Raw genomic sequence first — 15,939 nt, forward strand, 5'->3', positions numbered from 1 at the left:
AATATAACAGGTTCATGGATTGAAAATTTAATAGTTATAACATCACTTCTTACAAGTGATAAAACCAATCTAAAGGCTCAATGCAATCTAAAGGCTCTTTGTCAATCTAAAGGCTCAATGCAATGGTAATCAAAATCCCATCAGGTTTTGTCACTAAAAAAAAAAAACAAAAAAAAAACTGGCTTTTGTTGTAAATTTATATAAAAATGTTTAATCCCTAAATAGCCAAAATAATTTTTTAAAAATGTGAAGAACTTGTACTACCTGATAAAGACACAGTGATACAGTATGATACTGGTCTAAGACATATAAATTGATGGAACAGAATAGAGTTTAGAGTATGTACACATATACCTGGTCAACTGATTTTCAATTAATGTGCCAAAGTAATTAAATGTATCAAAGCAAATGATAAGATTGATAATGATATGTAAAAAAGCCTAAGTCCTGATATCTCATACCATCTATAAAAATTAATTCAAAATAGATAACAAACCTAGCTATAAAACCCAAAACCATAAAATTTCTAGAAGAAAACATAGTTATTAGGTAAATCTTGGGTTGGCCAAAGATTTCTTACATAGAACACACACACACACACACACACACACACTGAATTATAAAAGAAAAAATAAATTGGATTTCATCAAAATTAAAAACTGCTCTTTGAAAGATGGTAAGAAAATAAAAAGGGAAGTTACAAATTAAGAGAAATTATTTATAAAATGCATAACTTGCATTGTGATGAGAACTTGTATACAGAACAAATAAAGAATTCTTGCAATTCAATAAGAACATAATCAACCCAATTTTTAAAATGCCATGTAATATGAATAGATGCTTCACTGAATAAACACATATGGAAAATAATCACAAAAAGATATGTCTGACATCATTAGTCACTAGGGAAATACAAATTAAAGTCACAACTGAACATGATATCCTTACTAGAATGACTAAAATTTAAAAAAGACTGACAATACCAGGTGTAAGCAAGGAGTATGGCATAACTGCAATTCTCATACACTTATGGTAAGAAAGCAAAATAGTAGAGTCACTTTGAAAAGCAATTTGACAGTTTCTACTGAAGCTAAATATATACTTAACATTAACCTTGGAAATTTCACTCCTATAGACACACACACACACACACACACACACACACACACACACACATATATATATATCAAAGAAATACCAATATATGTCCAAACAAAGCTTTGTATGTAAAACTTCCTAACAGCTAGATTCCTAAGTTCAAAGCTATAAACAACCCAAGTGATCCTCAACTGGAGACTCTATAAACAAATTACGGTTTATCCACCTAACAGAATAAGCAGCAAAAAAAAAAAAAAAAAGAAGAAGAAGAAACAACAAAGAACTAGTACACAGGGTGGCATGTGAGCTGAGGCATTGTGAGGACTATGAAACTGAAGCCATTGCAGTGAGGACCATGTTACTACTGCTGACATCCTGCTCACTGATACATCAAGGGTGAGAAAAATCACAGGCAAAACACTTGTATCAAGAAGTACACTAATGTGAGTGATTTAGCTCAAGAAGTTTGATTATCAGATTTCACAGAATCTAGAGAGGGAGATGGCTTTTCCCTAGAACATGCCAACAGATGCACAAATGATGGCACACGTCTTGAAGGATATGAGGATTACAGAATATGAGCCAAGAGTTACAAGTCAGATGTTGGAGTTCGCCCTCCAATATGTGACCACAATTCTAGGTGATGCTAAGATTTATCCAAGCCATAAATTAATAAGAAAGTTATTCATGTAGATGATGTGCCATTACCAATCCAGTGGTGTGCTGATCAATCTTTTACCTCTCCTCCCTGAGAGATTTTTTATTAGGTATGAAAGGCAAAGAAGTCAGACCCCTTTGCCATTAGTAAAGCCACATTCAGGTCATTGACTGACACCTGATACTGCTTAAGAGCTCCAAAGTATACACTCAAATCTTTACAAAAAAGAAAAAACAAACAAGGTATCTACATCCATGATTAAATGTTGGTTCAGTTACTAGTAGACCAAACACTTCCACACTAGACACACCCACCCCCACATATCATGTTTATTTCAACTAAAGTAGGAACTCCAATGTCTCTCATTGGGCACATATTTACAGTAGAGATGCCTACTTAATAATCAGCTGCTATAAAAGCATAAATTCCTGCAACATCAACAGTGCAGAATGTTCTGATTAACCCATCATTAATTGGGTCCAAAACCATTCTTATTACCACTAATGGGGTATTATCACAAAATACTGCCAATGAATCATCAAATGCACTGAAAAGGAAATATGAAGATAATGATGATGATGGCTATAGCAATTTGTAATCTAGTCTTGATAGGTGGGGTAACATGTATAATTTGATCACAAATCTATTGTACTGAAATTAAACAAGCATACTGGCTGCTTTAAAGTTGTGGGGTTTTTTTGTTTTTGTTTTGTTTTGTTTTTTTGATGGCACTGGGGTTCCTGGAAACCCTTCTACCTCCAGGCTATACTCCCAGACCTATTTCTTATATATATATTTTTATTTGGAAACAGGGTTTCCTAAGCCAGAGAGGCTGGCTTCGAACCTGCGCGATCCTCCTGTCTCCGTCTCCCAAGTGCGGGGATTACAAGCGTGCGCCACCACGCCCGGCTTAAAGTTGTGTTTTTAAAAAACTTAAATAGTGTTCTGGATTCTCTTTCCCCCTCATTTACTTTTTTACGTTTTTACTGGTGAAATATAATTATACATCATAGTGAGATTCAAAGTGATATATACATACACAAGTCACTTGGGTTTCCCTCTGTAAACCCACTCCCCTTTCCCTTCCTCCCTTTCCATACACATTAGTGAGACTGGCAGTGAAACCTTATTCGGATGCAACCTTATTTAACTGTTTCCTTTCTCAGTCCTTGCGAATGTCCCCTCCCCCACCCCTTCCATGATTTTTACTGTTTTCTCTCATTTGACTAATGTCCTTTTTGTTTCCTATTTTTGTTCTAGCTTCCACATATGAGAGAAAATATATGACCCTTGACTTTCTGAGACTAGCTGATATCACTTAGCATAATATTCTCTAATTCCATTGATTTTCCTACAAATGATATAATTTTGTTCCTTTAATGGGACCATTAAAGGTTTTTCATCAGACTATGTATGAAAAATAAAGTTGTCATTTATAAAAAAAAACTATAAATACACTCAACAACATACTAATCTAAAAAGCATTATGCTAAATCAAAAAAGCCACAATCAAAAAGTATATGAAATATAACCCATTTATATATATAAAAAGAAAAATTACAGGGGCATAAAGAAGTTCAGTTGTTGCCAGAAGTGGGAGGAAGAGACTCTTTGGGGGTGTTGAGCATGTTCTATACTAAGGTTGTGATGTTATTACACAACTTGTATATACATTTGTCAAAACTCACCCAACTGTATATTCAAAATTAGTAAAAATCATTATATACATTATACTTAAGTAATAAAACTGACTTTCAAAGAAATTTTTAAGATCTCTTTTCTGGACAGATAGCTAAATAAAGAAATGAGAAGACAAGCCAGGCATGATGCACACTTGTAAAACCAGCATTTGGGAGGCTGAGACAGGAGGATCGCAGTTTGTGGATAGTTCCAGCTTAGTGAGGCCATTTGCAACCCAGTGAGACCCTGTTTCAAAATAAAGAATAAATAATAGGGCTAGGGGTATAGCTCAGAGGTAGAATGCCCCTGGGTTTCATCCCCAATACCACAAAAAAGAAGAAAATTAAAAAGAAATGAGAAGGCCGGGCGTGGTGGCGCACGCTTGTAATCCCCGCGCTTGGGAGGCAGAGACAGGAGGATCGCGCAGGTTCGAAGCCAGCCGCGTGCGCTGGCTTATGAGACCCTGTTTCCAAATAAAAAAGTATAAAAAATAGGTCTGGGAGTGTAGCCCGGAGGTAGAAGGGCTTCCAGGAACCCCAGTACCACCACCAAAAAAAAAAAAAAAGAAAAAAAAAAAAGAAATGAGAAGACACTGCTTACCTTCCCAGTCCTCCATGTATGGGGCTTCCTCAGCTTCTTTCTCTGGAGTGGGTCTGTCAATGAACTTTCCTTCTTTCATGACCCTGGTGATTTCTCGAAGTTGATGCAGCAATCGTTTCTCCTGGTCAGAAGTCACAGTCTGTGCTCTGCTTAGAATATCAGACAATCCAGCCAATTAGTGGTAAATACTCCCAGGTAATGGACAGAAACATCACTATGATCCGTCTGGATCCTAGAATAGGAAGTCTAATAGCAGCAGATAATTATTCTACAAATTGATCCTGGAACTATATAGCTGGGAACTAGAGATGTTAGTTCAACATTTTTATAAGTGGAAAACCTAAGGCCCATAATGGATGAAGCGAATGTTCAAGGCCCACAACGAGTTAATGTCAATATTGAGGCAAGACCCAGATGCCTCAGTTATTAGGTTCAGTGTTCTTTCGATATACCTACCTCACGGCCCTGATTCCCTAACCTCCTAGCTATTTCACTGTTACTCTCACATTTACTCCATTTACTACAAACTACTTTTCTCTGAAGGTCATCAAAGAAAAATGCTCCAGGCCATTAGCCTCAACTCAGAAAATATGCTACTAGAATCACTGGGCTTAATATACTTGTACACAATTAAAGATAGATTCTAAAATTTCAGAGCTGGATAACTGAAAATCCAATTGTCTAGACCACAGAAATTGGAGAAACTGAGGTTCATACAAGAGAAATTATATGTATTATGTGTATTATATAATATATATTATATAATATGTATTCATAGTGCCAGTATTATAACCAAAATGAATCTCCTGCATTCTGTGCGAGAGAGAGAGAGAGAGAGAGAGAGAGAGTGTGTGTGTGTGTGTGTGTGTGTGTGTGTGTGTGTGTGTTGTGTGTGTGTTTTGCTGGTGATCAAAACCCAGGCCTCACACATATTAGATGAGTGCTCTATCACTGAACCACAGCCCCGGCACTTCTGTGTGACTCTTAAGCACAGTGCTCAGATTCCACCGTTTAGAAAGACTTATTTGAGTCCCATCTTAGCTGTGTGGCTCTAAACAAATGTCTGTGAAAATAACATGAGGCTCAAAGATAGTGGTATGATTAGTTTCTTTGAGAAGAAGGCACTGGCACACACAGACTGATAGGTCCTGCTTAGAAGACAGGAAACTATCTTTTTGAGGCTAGTTTTATCTAGTGGCAGGATTTAACAAAGGCTACTCATTTTCTCTCCTTGAAACTCAAAGCATTCCAACTTAACATAACCTGTGGAAGAGGCCTCCATGCTTCTTGCCAGCCAGTATGGACCTGCCTTCCTTCTTTATGGTCAGCCTAACAAATTTTAGCCAGTCAGGGAAAAGAAAAAAGTGTTTCTCATTCCATCCAATATCAAGAGAATAACTGAGAAAAATGAAGGTGTGATATTTCCACCCACCTCAATGGGAAGAAAAAAAACACCAGGAGCTCCACTTTGTCCATACAAAACCTCTTCAAGGCCATGAAGTGAAGAAGCCTAATCTCTCCACTTCCAGCTGGATCCCTAGACTGTAGGCCTCCTACCACTCTACTCTTCCCATCAGTACAGGGGTCCTGACTCCCACAACCACCATGCCTGTGCCCCCATAACCTCTAACTCTTACTATCAAAGTAATCTACTCTGTGAGAGAATTTGGTGGCAGACTATAGAAGAGCCTACATGCTTACCAAAAAGCTCTGGCCTGCAGGCTTCAAAGGCTACTTCTCTGGACTATATGTAGGGAAGTCTGATATTTACTGAATAAACAATCTTGATTCTCTGCTTCCTAACTCATAGGAAATTGGAAGCCCTTAACTAAAAAAGGATGGGTAGGTTCAGAGAAGCAGGAGCAGACAAAATTTTAAACTTAAGCATCCTCTTTCCAATCTGAACAGGTGAGCCAGGCTTGGTGGTGCACGGCTGAAACACCAATACTTAGGAGGCTGAGACAGGAGGATCACAGGTTCAAGGACAGTCTCAGCAAGTAGTGAGTTTCTCATCAACCTAGAGAGAGACTGTTTCAAAATAAAAATAAAATAGGGCTGGGGATATAGCTCAGATTTAAATGCCCTTGGGTTCAATCCTAAGTGTACACACACACACACACACACACACACACACCCCAAATCTGAAAAGGTATACTCATATTTCCCATTAAATGCATTAAGAATTAAGCATGGTCTACTTTGTCACATCTTCTGAATTTATTGCAATGAACATTTTTATGGATTCCTTATTGTCTTAACGTGATTTGAAAGTCTTGAACAGCGAAAATATGTTCACAAAAGCACAGGCACAGTGCCACAATCATCATAAGTGCTTAATAATTATCAGTTAGGTTGACGGTTCCCATTTCCTCACCATCTGTTTTCTTCCAGCTCCCTAAAATCTGGCTTCAATCCCATCATTTAACCAAAACTAACAAGAATTATTTTTCTCCCAGTTCTGTGTGACTTTTCTACTCTATGGACCACCATCCCCTTCCCTTAGCCAATAAAATGTTTGTACTTCTCTTACTTCTTTAACCATTCCTGATAACTCTAAAATCCTAGCTCACTTTCCTTCTCCAATTCCCTAAAACATGGGTTTCCCTGCAAGCTCATTTTTTTTTTTTGGGGGGGGGGCAGTACCAGGGACTTCGAGCTATACCTCCAGCCCTATTTTTTAGTCTCTTTTTTATTTTTGAAACAGGGTGTCATTGAGTTGCAAAGGGCCTTCCTAAGTAGCTGAGGCTGTCTGCGATCGCGATCCTCCAGTCTCTGCCTCCCGAATGCTGGGATCACAAGCGTGCACCGACACCCAGCCCCTGCACCCTGCAAGCTCAATCTTAGTACTCTCATTTCTCCATTCTTATAATCATGGCCTTGAGAAGCTGTCCCTGCATCACGAATTAAACCATCATCTCTATACAGAAGATATCCCTTAAAAGTAAAGGAAAAAAAATCTTTACTTTTCACACAAAAGTCTGCCGGGGTCCAGCCCTAGCAGAGTCGAGGTTCGTGTGTTAATGAGGGGAAGCCGAGGTCGATGACAGAAGATGACCACACAAATTAGATTTAACCTTCTCCATTTTATTTAGGATTTGTTATAGTTTCTATACTTTTTTTGTTGGCAGAAAAGCAAGAGCATAGCCATGCAAGCAGGATTTTCAAGGAGAGGAAAAGTTATTATTTTTTATAGAGTTTAGGGCAAGGGTGTCAGACATTTAAATAATCATAGTATGCTTTGTCTCACTTCACAAGACTGACTCAAACCCAATCTTATACAGTGGCTCAAACCAAGGTCAGTTTGAACTTAATGTTTGGCCCAATAACTTTATCCTTGAGAAAAAAATCTTTGCTGCCTGAGTCTCTCATAAGCCACTGCCCATCTTAGTTATAATGCTTATATATAAAATTTTAATTATATATATTAATCCAATTAATCTTAAAATAATTTTATGAAGAAAGGAATGCTAGACATACTTCATGGGGGATCTACACCGTTGTAGATCACCTGATCGAGCTTTCTCAAGATCTGCATGATATGCGGTAGCAAAAGTCCATCTCAAATCTCCTGGTTATTTCTATTTAGAAGTCTACTCGTACATAAAGCTTTAAACTTAAATTCACTCCCTCAAAACCAAGGTCCAGCTGGCCCAGGATCACAAGTAAATACATGAACAGGCAGGCAAGAAGAGCTTGAGTATGGCAGATTCCAAGATAATGGAAAAATAAAGGCCACAGATGGGAAACATCACAGGAATATTAACTAGATGAGTCATCAAGTCCTAAAATCAAATATCAAGTACAAAGGGAATGAAAGATTCCAACAACACTATTCATGGTTAGAACAGAAACCAGTATCAGAAGACAGCAGGCTACTATAGTAGAGTATGATGGGCCTACAGCATTTAGTGACCTCCTCTTTCTTTGTGGCCTTCATCTTACCTCCAGCAAATCACTTCCAAACCTTACTCTTTTGTTCTGAGCTCAAGACTCAAATTTCCTATTGCTGTTTATATATATATGTGTGTGTATATATATATATATATTTTTTTCAAATTCTGTATGTTCTGATGGCATCTCAACCATATTCAAAGTTGAACTCATTGAGTTCCCTATCTCCAAGTCTTATCTTCTTTTGTGTTTTATCTTGGGTACTGCCATAATCTTCCCTCCAGTAAATGCTGAAAATCTCCAACTCATCTCCATGTCTTTATTCTCTTTCATTGCTCTTACCTACTTAGTAGTTTTCCTTTCCCTCTTTCACTCACAGTCCAAAAGTTAGGATAAAGTCATTTAACCCATTACTTCTCCTATTTTTCTTTCCTTCCTTCCCCCTTTCTTCTCTTCTTCCCTCTGTCTCTTTCTTTCATTCTTTTTTGTGAGACTATAGGTTGATCCCAGAGGCATTCTATCTCTGAGCTACACCCCAGCCACATTTTTATTTTTTATTTTGAAAATACCATTCAGGGCCTTTGGGAATGACTCCAGCTTATTTTTTAGTTTTTCTCCCATTACCTACCTCTCCATGCATTTATCCTATCCCTAGAACACATCTACACCCCAGTTGCTTAGGGCCATTTGCTATTCCAGAAACCTGCCTGACTTTCTTGCCTTGTTTTCTATTTGTTTCCCTCTCCCTCTCAAATATACTTTCCCTAAACTCTGCCTAGGAAAACCCTTTCATACTGTAAGGCTTATTCAAATTCTCCCTTTTCCATAGACCTTTTGTAGAAAGCAGAATAAGACCCCGTTCATCTCCTCCCAAAAGGTGTCCAGGTCCTCATCCTTAGAATGTAAAAATATGTTGACTTACATATAAGGGGGATTGACATTGTAGATGAAATTACAGTTGCTAATCATCTGGCTTTATAATAGGAGATTGACCTGGATTATCTGAGAAGGCACAATGTAATCACAAGAGTCCTGAAAAGAGGAAGAGGGAAGCAGAAGACGTTAGAATAATATGGTGTGAGGTCTCAACCCATTGTTGCTGGTTTTGAAGACGGAGGAAGGAAACCATGAGCCTGCATCAGACTGCAGGCAATTCTAGAAGCTGAAAATGGCAAGCAAACAGATTCTGCCACAAAGCCTTGAAAGGGACCACAATCCTGCCAATACCTTGACTTTCACTCAGGATAGAACTTCTAACTTACAGAACCATATGTATTTGTATTGTTTTAAGCTATTAGGTTTGTATTAATTTGTTATAACAGCTATCACATGCTTTTAGAGCACACTTTGTTTCTCTTATAGTTCCTTACAGAGAAAATAATATCTATGATTAATAACCATATGGGGCTATAAAGAGAAGAAGAAAGATGCTCCCAAGAAGATACTTTCATTGCTAAAGTTGCCTGCTTTAAGGTCCTTTCTGTAGATCTCCCTTTTTCAGTTTTTCAAGATGTGCTGACATTGGCACTGTGCCAGCACAAGGAATACAATTTTGAACAATAAAAATGCTCTGCCCTCAAGAATGTTAAAGGGCATTAAGGATTATACGAGTTAACTAAAGATAAAAAAAATAATAGGATGTATACAATACCCAGGAAGCCCAGGTGGTGCAGGAGCACATGGAGGAACACCTAGCCAAATTCTGTGGGTTCCAGGAAGGACTCTCAGAGAAAATGATGTCTATGCTGAGACCTATAAGACAATCAAGAGTCAAAATAAGTGGGTGGTGAAGATGGGGGAGTGACATCTCAGGTAAAGGAAGAAGTATATACAGAGTCCTAAAAGCAAAAGCATGCGGGTGTTGTAGAGAAATTCAAGTGTCAGTATGGTCAGACCATAGAGCAGAGTGATGAAGAAAGATAAAGCAATAGAGGTATGCAAGGCCAGGTTACTTGCGACTATGTAGGTGATGTTAACAAAGCTTCTGTACTTTGTAGAATCAAAGGGATCTACTAAAAGATTAAAACAAAATATAAGTAATATATCTTTTTTTATTTTATTTTATTGGTGCACTGTATTCATACATCATAGTGGGATACAAACTTTTGTAGACATACATGCACACATCGCCCAGTCAGCCCCCACCCGATCCCCACCCCATTCTCTCCCCATCCCTCCCTCCCATGCTTGGCTTAGTGGTTGACATCTAGTATTATAGCAATTTATCCAAAATTAAAAATGATAATCTCACATAACAGTTTCATTTGTCTGATACCAAGCTTTTGATGTCTTAAAGATAACATTTCAATATTTCTTTTTGCTTTCTTTCTTACCATAGAATATTTTTTTCTTTTTTTTAGGTGAAACTATCATATATTTATTTTTCAGAAAAAAATCTATCCTGATATGGAATATGGACTCTAGATACCCAAAACAATCTCGAAGCAAAAACAAAGCTAGAAGATGTATATTTTCTGATTTCAAACCATATAAAGCTACAATAATTGAAACAGTGTAGTACTGTTCTAAAGGCAGATATATAGACCATTGGAGTTAAATACAAGCCTAGAGTTAACTTCTTCCCTATATTGTCAAGTTATTTTTGACAAGGTTTCCACGAAGATTTGGTGGTGGAAATAATAATCTTTTAACTAAATATTGTTGAAAAATAATAATTACATGGAAAAGAATAAAATTGGACCCTTACCTAATCCCAAATACAAGTATTAACTCAAACTAGATAAAAGACCTAAATATAAATCTTAAGACTATAAACTTTTAGGAGAAAATCTGGGTCATAAAACCTCACATTGAAATTGGCAGTGATTTCTTGGATATGATTTCAATGGCACAGGCAACAGAAGAATATACAAACTCCCTAAAAAATAAAAGAAAATATTGTATATCCAAAGACAATGTAAACAGAGTTAAAAGTTACTAATAGAATTGGATAAAATATTTCCAAATGCTATATCTGAAGGTATATTAATATTCCAACTAGAAATCCTAAAAATTAACAAAATAAAGGCAAACAATACAATTTAGAGATAGGTAAAAGACTAACATAAATAATGAATCTCCACAGATAACCAATCTTAGTTGTCTGTTGGATGGAAACTCTTGTTTCTCTGGTTCTGGTGAGTGTTACCTATTTCTTCTTTGTAGTTAATCTCTTTGAGTATTTTCTCTAGCGCTGGTTTTGAAGACATAAATTCCTTCAGTTTCTGTTTGTCATGGAAGCTTCTTATTTCTCCATCTAATTTGATAGAAAGTTTTGCTGGATAGGAAATTTTTGGCTGGAAGTTGTTTTCTTTCAGAGTTTGGAATATGTTACTCCAAGCCCTTCTGGCTCTCATGACTTAGTTTGGGAAGTCTGGAGTGATTCTAATTGGTTTGCCTCTGAATGTCACTTGGCCTTTTGTTTTTGTTGCCTTTAAGATTCTCTGCTTGGCTTCCACATTGGTCATTTTGACAATTATATGGCGTGGGGATCCTCTTCTCGGATCCTGTCTAAAGGGAGTTCTATAAGTTTCCTGGATCTGTGTATCAACCTCTTGCTCTATATTTGGAAAATTTTCTGCTATTACTTCCTTGAAGAGATTGTTGATCCCTTTGGTATCACTTTCTTTTCCCTCCTCTATTCCAATTATTCTTAGGTTAGCTCTCTTAAGATGGGCCCATATTTCTTCAATGTCAGATTCCTGCTGTTGGATATCTTTTTCTAGATTAGAAACTATGCATTCATTTTTGGATTGCTCATCTTCTAAGAGCGAGATTCTGTTCTCCATGTGGTCTAATCGGTTGTTTGTGCTTTGAATTGAGGCCTTTACTTCATTAATTGCATCCTTTATCTCTTTTTGGCTCTCTCTGAGTTCTTTTCGAAGCACCTCTATTATTTCTACAGTTATTTTCCTGATTTGATCTTCTAGAAATCTCTGATTTTCTGTTTTATCAGGTTCTGATGTTGTGGGGTTGTGCACATTCATTACTTCAGTGTTATTCCTCTTTCCCATGATTTCGGAGGTTTGTGCCTTCTCTGGGTTCTTCCCTTGGGTCACTATGGCTTCACTTAAGGTGCTCTGGATCTCGAGTCTGTATTATCTCAGACCCTACTACTCCTTTACTGGGTTGTATCAGAGAGTCTCCGACCCAGGGAGTCGATAGAGGCTGCTTTAAACTATGGGGGGTGCCAGGTTGCACGCTCTCCTATGGTGTGATATCTCTGCCACCACCACTCCCTCACTGGGTCAAGTCCCAGGAGGCACAATACTGGGATTTCTCCTCTGTGGCCCGCAATTTGACTCACTGTTCTTGAGTACGTAGATGTAGCTGTACTGGACTCGGTGAATTCACTGCTGCTGCCGCCGCCGGTGGCAATATGGCGCTTCTGCCACGCCCTTGGCCATGAGGCTGGCGTATTTTTTCTTCTCTGGTTTTGATTTCCACTCTGAATCCCTGCAGCGTGTGCTGAGCTCAGCCACTGGGAGCTTTAAATGCTGTCTGCGCCGAAAGATCCCGCCTGGCTGTTCCGCATCGGCTCACCTCGGCTTGCTGTAGCCATCCACTGAGTTCGCCACTGCCGCCGGCAGTATGGCGCTGCTGCCGCGTCCTCGGGCGCGTGTGTCTCCTCTGTGGCCCTGAGCTCTGTTCTCAGTCCGCTTTCTCTCTGGAGCCTGGTGGTTTTTTTGTTTTTCTGGTGATGGTGTTTTCTGGCTTGAAAGGCGCTCTTTTTGTGGTAATGGAGATTGGTTGTTAGCGGGACTCTTAAGCCCCGCTTTTCTCGGTCGCCATCTTCCCGGAAGTAGTAATATATCTTTTTGAAAGCAAAAAGTAAACAGAAGATATGCAAAATTTGAAAAAAAAAAAAAAGAAAACCACATGAAATAGGTCTGACCTGTCAAAAAGCCATTCAGTTTATCATGGGTCTGTGCTAGGATCTCGAACTAAGAAGGATAATTCCTGCCCTTGTAAAGTTTACAGTCTTCTGCAGAGATACTGATTTATCAGGTGAGATGGCAAGTCAAGATGGTTAATGAGATGGGAAGTGAAGGAAAAGGTAGACCAAGTATGGTATCTAATTTCTGCTGTTGGGCAGAAAGTGGATAGTAGAGTCATCTGCTGAAATGGGAATATTAAAGGTAGAGTATGTTTAGCTTGGGGTGGACAATAAATTACACTTTGGACATTCATTCATTCAAGAGACATTTATTTTTACAAGCTTAGAATAGATATCTATGATATATGTCCAGCAGGGATCTGAATATCTATGTTAGAAACTAAAAAAAAAAAAAAAAAAAAAATCTGAGTGTGGTGGCACATGCCACTTCTCCCAGCATTTGGGAGGCTGAGACAGGAGGATCATGGTTTGCAAACAGCCTCAGCTACTTAGTGAGGCACTTTACGGTCAGTGAGACCCTGTTTCAAAATAAAGAATAAAAAATACAGCTGGAGTGTAGCTTGGAGGTAGAGCGCCCCTGAGTTCTATCCCCAGTATTGTAAAAAAAAAAAAAAAAAAAAAAAAAAAAAAAAAAAAAATCTCAACAGGAAATGTCCTTTTTTATTCTTACCATGAAAATAATGCAATGCACAAGGCCTGTATCAAAAGCAAGTATCTATTCTTATTCAACAAGTACTTGGTACCTACTTATGAACACACTGACCAAAACTGACCTCAAAGAGTTTACATTCCAACAATCCCTGCTAGAACTCAACAAGCACACACTCAACATGCCTGCAAGGGCTCTTTGCTGCCAGAAGTGGCTCCCTCACTGCATCCCTCAGCATGCCACGCTTCTATAAGGGAAATCATCACAACTGCACATACTACTCTAGGTAGGGAATTTTGCCAAAATTTTGCAGAAAAAGGGATTTTTTTGGATTATAAAAGTGTCAAAAAGAAAGTCACATCTTATGGACTGGAAAATGAGAGGTTTGGGAAGTCAGAAACTATGTTCTCTTTCATGGAAAGAAGACCTCCCCCTCCAGTTCCTGAGAAGTAGTGTGGAAAATACTGTATATCATCTTTGCCATGTTGCTGGCAGAACAAATAAATATGTTCTCAATGAGTCTACATCTCAGCGTCTTATGAGTAAAACATTCTGGGCTAGGATCTGTGCCCCAGAAATGACCAGATGTTAAAACTCCAACTGCAATGCAGGGACAACTCCCCCGAATCTGAACATAAAACATGGAGCAATAATCCTGGAACAAAACAGGTAATAGTTAGGGGTTATAGTACTAAGTCCTGGCTTGGCCTATAAACAGATAGTGTGTGTGGGTTGGGTGGTGGATCATTTCCTTTGAGCTAGGGGAGTATGAGCTAACAGTAAAGAGAAAATATCTTCATTTGTTTTCTTACCCTAAAGCCCATGGGATGGGTCTCCCAAGTTCAGGGCCCTGTCCATAGATATTCACCTACAGTTTTTATGATCCTTAGGTGTGGCCTAGGACTTCCAATGGCCTAGGCCCAGGTGCAAACATTATTTTTTTTTTTTGAGGCACAATAGTCTATAAAACCTGGGTAGTTCTCTACCCAGACTGTGAGTGGCAACTATAGGATAAGGACAGAGAAGTATAAAGCATAATTAGTTTAGTCACTCAAATAAAAAGTCATACATTAGATAATATATACAGCAGTTATCTGAGGGCATGGTCCTTAGTAAGTACTCAATAAGTATCAACTATTATACACTGAAAGAGATATATTCATATATGTACTACTTGAGGGAACTTTCCAGATAGTAACTCTGCTTTCTGGACCACAAGAAGATCAAGGCTCCTGAGCCTAGAGAGGCAGAGGTCATTCCCCTGAATGTCATTTCCACAGCACTGTCAATATTACAGGGAAATGCCAAGCCAGGAGATCATGACCTAAGATCATGACCAGTAAACGATGGGCAAGCTGGGGCTAGAGAGAAGAGAAAGGGGAAGAGGGCACCAATACTATCAAAAATGGCAAAGAGGGGGCTAGGGATGTAGTTCGGTGGAAGAACACTTGCCTAGCATGAGTGAAGCCCTGGGTTCAATTTTCAGTACCACATACACACACAGAGAAGGGGAGGGGGAAAGAATGGCAAACAGAAGAGGCCAAAGTGGAGCAGGATTTCCTGGGGTAAAGAATTCACAGTATGCCCATGAAGGTACAGGAGGGCCCTTTCAACACATCTTCCTTCCTGGTATTTTGCTATTCATCCCAAAGTTCTTCCTGCATTCTTGCCAGAAGGCCGAGCTGAAAAGGAGTCCCTCTTTGTCCTCAATCTCAGATTCAGGTTTTTTCACCTTGGCCTTACAACATTTGTGTTTCCTTAATTGCTGCCACCTCTTTCAATCTCCTGAAATCACCTTCTCAGGTCATGCCATCAGGGGAGTGAGAAGATGGCCTTTCCTGTGGGGCATCCTAACAGGCTTGCTTGCTTGCTTTTGACACCTCCTTTACATGTCTAATTCTATGCTGCCAGTCAACGCAAAACACAAATGCCTAGTGTGATGGCACTTGCTCTCGTGTCTCATTTGGCCTCAGAAAACAAAGTATTAATAAGTTTACTTAAAATAAATCATTTTTTAGACAGCCAGGAAATTGTCTTTCCTAAAATTAATTTATTTCACTCTGGAGGATTCACTCACAAATTTCCTCACTCTCATAATAATTTGTAGCACATTAAACTTTTGAAAACAGGTTGCTTGATAGTATGAAAATGAAAATTTTATAAGATGAATTAAGAAAGATTATGTAAATTACAAAGAGATTGATAATTATATAAAATGAAAATAAGTGGTCCATATATTAAGGAAACACAAAATTTTGAATGGATTCTCTAAATGGAAAATAGTCTGAGTCCTAAAAGATGAAAACCTACCTCTCACCATTAGGTCCCACTCTATTGATTAATTTTTCCATGGCTTCTTCTGTCTCCTTCAGTTTTTCTTGAAGTTGGGCAAGCTCAAAATTGGCTGGAAAACAAGATCAATCTAAGAACCATCATACACAACTCTCTAAGCCCTTTTACAAAACA

General features: G+C 38.4%; 1 protein-coding gene and 1 pseudogene across 5 annotated transcripts in view; one reads left to right on the top strand and one right to left on the bottom strand.

The window, feature by feature from the left end:
• RIC3 (RIC3 acetylcholine receptor chaperone) overlaps positions 1–15,939 on the bottom strand; it is a gene marked incomplete at both ends in the record, with an annotated part of 51,340 nt that overhangs the window by 9,325 nt on the left and 26,076 nt on the right. The window contains 2 exons of one of the 4 annotated variants that reach the window (XM_080707378.1): positions 4,037–4,182; positions 15,784–15,877. The exons of 2 other annotated variants lie outside the window; for them this stretch is intronic. In XM_080707378.1, the coding sequence (XP_080563504.1) occupies positions 4,037–4,182; positions 15,784–15,877 (240 nt within the window). Of the gene's footprint in view, positions 1–4,036; positions 4,186–15,783; positions 15,878–15,939 lie in introns of all 4 variants that reach the window. One more of the 4 variants, XM_080707377.1, reaches the window with a different exon arrangement.
• On the top strand, positions 1,699–2,608 carry LOC308271213 (transcription initiation factor TFIID subunit 9-like; annotated as a pseudogene). Its single transcript has one exon. The product of its transcript is annotated as a transcription initiation factor TFIID subunit 9-like (transcript).

Source organism: Muscardinus avellanarius, assembly GCF_963383645.1.
Source record: "Muscardinus avellanarius genome assembly, chromosome: 1".
Classification (NCBI taxonomy): Eukaryota; Metazoa; Chordata; class Mammalia; order Rodentia; family Gliridae; genus Muscardinus; species Muscardinus avellanarius.